The sequence below is a fragment of the Harpegnathos saltator genome, unplaced genomic scaffold, assembly GCF_003227715.2.
Source record: "Harpegnathos saltator strain DR-91 unplaced genomic scaffold, Hsal_v8.6 scaffold26, whole genome shotgun sequence".
NCBI lineage: Eukaryota > Metazoa > Arthropoda > Insecta > Hymenoptera > Formicidae > Harpegnathos > Harpegnathos saltator.
The window spans coordinates 764,557-767,083 of record NW_020230050.1 but is presented as its reverse complement, the minus strand read 5'-3'; the positions used below and the strand labels follow the sequence as shown (position 1 = coordinate 767,083).

General features: G+C 58.0%; 1 protein-coding gene across 1 annotated transcript; it reads right to left on the bottom strand.

Moving 5' to 3' along the window:
• Positions 1 to 1,093: 1,093 nt before the first annotated feature.
• Positions 1,094 to 1,897, bottom strand: LOC105190415 (uncharacterized). Its single transcript, XM_011153167.2, has one exon. It carries the CDS (start codon positions 1,895 to 1,897, stop codon positions 1,094 to 1,096), a length of 804 nt encoding a protein of 267 aa, XP_011151469.2.
• Positions 1,898 to 2,527: the final 630 nt, after the last annotated feature.

Sequence of the window (2,527 nt, the reverse complement as noted above, 5' to 3'; positions counted from 1 at the left end):
TACATCATCGGGACACGCAAGCTCCCCCACCACGGCAAGGTGGCGTCCACGGGGGAGAGGTTCCACATTTTTCTTTTTTTTTACGAGGAGGAAATCCATCATGGATACTCCTCACCCTCGGGGAAGAGTGAAGGGTTATGCCGGACTCTTACCAGCTAAAACCTCCCCGGGTAGCACTGCTAAGGGATTATCTCGGGGCCCCAGAGCCATGAAACTGCATTGGGGCCCCGAGACCTGATATTAAACGTCGTCTCCCTCAAGGGATGGAGAGGGGGGGAAGTGAGCCACGGCTACTCTTCAACCGCAGCTCCCTCTCCATCCCTCATGCCACGCCTTTGTGGCTGGGAAGGGGGAAGCCGGCTAAGGCCCGCTTCAACCTTCGTTCCCAGCCAGACGGGGCGCCGCCTGAAATGTTGCGCGGCCAGATGGGCCACCACCACCTAGCCGCCCTACCTTGGAGGGCTTGTTGGGGTCCCGGGAATCCCCGCCCAGAACCCCACCCTCCTGCCCGGCGGTTACGGGGGGAAAAGGTCCCCTAGCCGCCGGGCCCACGTGCCTGAGTCAGGCAGGAAGGGGCGATGAGACACCCCTTCCTTTCCTACTCGCTTAAGCGGGTCATAGGAGGCATTAAGGGGAGGGGAGAAGATATTTCCGATGACGATGTCACCATCTCCTCTCCCCCCCTTACCCTCATCCAACCCCCGTCTTGGGAGTCAGCGAACGACTAGGGGGCTGGTCAACAGTCCTCTGTCTTTGCCTCCCTTGTGTTGTATTCTGCGACTTATCGCAGAATGCTGATCCTCTTCTGGTGGGGATCCTTTTCCCTTCTTTTGCCCTTCTAGGGGGCATTACTCGGGTGGGAGGAACTTCCGGGGGATGAAGGACGGGGTAGGGGACAAGGAAGGGAAGGAGTTCGGATGGGCAGAGGGGAAGGTGGAGGGATGGGTGATGGGACGGGAGGTGGAGGAGGAGATGGAGAGGGAGGTGGTAGTGGTAGGGATGGTGGCCCCACCATCCCTCTGAACGCCTCCTCCTCTGAGGAGTCGATGTCTCCTTCTCTACTAGGGGAGCGGCACTCGGCTCGGCGACGCTGTCACCTTCTTTGTGTCCTCTCCCTTCCTTCCGCTTGTTGCCGTATTTCCTCGGCTTCCTCTTTCTCCTTCATCACCGTCTCGCAAAATTCTGTGAATGTGTCCAATTTTCTCTCGCTCTGCAGCATTTTGCTAACGATATTGGGGAGCGAGAGTTCGGGGCCCACCTCTCTGATCACGACCCCACGCTCGGCTGCCCATGCGGGACAGTCCTGAAGGGTATGCTGCGCGGAGTCGTGGTCAGCTCCGCAATGATGACACTGCGTCGTGCGTTCCTTTCCGATGCGACACAGGTACTCACCAAAGCAGCCATGCCCGGTGAGCAACTGTGTCACTCTGAATGTCAGGGTTCCTGACTCCCTGCCTATCCACTCGGCTAGGCAGGGCTGGACGGCCTTTACGCTCCTTCTCCCATACTTGGCGGTAGCCAAGCGTCTGTCCCATCGCTGGAGAAGAAGCAGTCGGCTTTGGTGCCTAGAGCGCTTCAGCGCCCCAGCGTGCGATTCATCATCCCTGAGATTCCTCTGGAGCTGCTTTTTCTTATCGTACATATGCCTGTACATCAGTGCGAGGAGCTCCAGAGGAGGCATGTCCGCCAGGGCCGTCGCCACCACATGGGATATCGTACGGTACGCCCTTATGGCCCTGACCGCCACCGTCCCTTGTGCCCTGCGCTTTATCGCGCAGAGCGGACGGCTGGCAGCTAGGGTCTCTGCCCAGACTGGCGCACCGTACAACGCTACTGAGTTGATAATTCTCGCGTGGAGACGATGCGCCTTCATGTCCGGCCCCCCGATGTTAGGCATTAACTTGCCTAAATTGGCCGAAGTGACTTTAAGTCGGAGAGCCAGGCGGCTGAAGTGCTCTTTAAAGCACCATGCCGTCCAGAATGAGGCCCAGATACCTCATCTGGGCTTTAACAGGAACCCTGACCCTACCTATACAGAGGTGGGCCTCCGTATGTGATGGCTTCATACCTTTAGGATGGAGGAAAATAGCTTCGGTTTTTCTCTCCGCCACCGTCAGGCCCACCTCTCGTATGGCACTCACGACGCAGTGCATCGCAATATTTGCGGTGTTGATTGCATCCCCGCAGTCTCTCCCCTCGGCCAGCACAAGGGTATCATCTGCGTAGCAAATGATGCTGCAGCCGGGGGGAGGGCTACTCGGAGGACTTGGTCATAGCCGAGGTTCCACAGGAGGAGGCCCAAAACAGACCCCTGTATAACCCCGCAGCTCATTTCTCTCTCGCGTGTACCGCCATCGGCATCCTTCCAAGTAAGACGCCGACCTCGGAAATAGCCCTCGATGACGGCCACGAGGTAGCGTGGGAAATGAAAGTGATCCTTCATCTCTTTCACCACGCTACCCCAGGGCAGGGTGATAAAAGCATTGGCTACATCTAGTGATACTGCCACAGCCACCCTGCCCTCCTT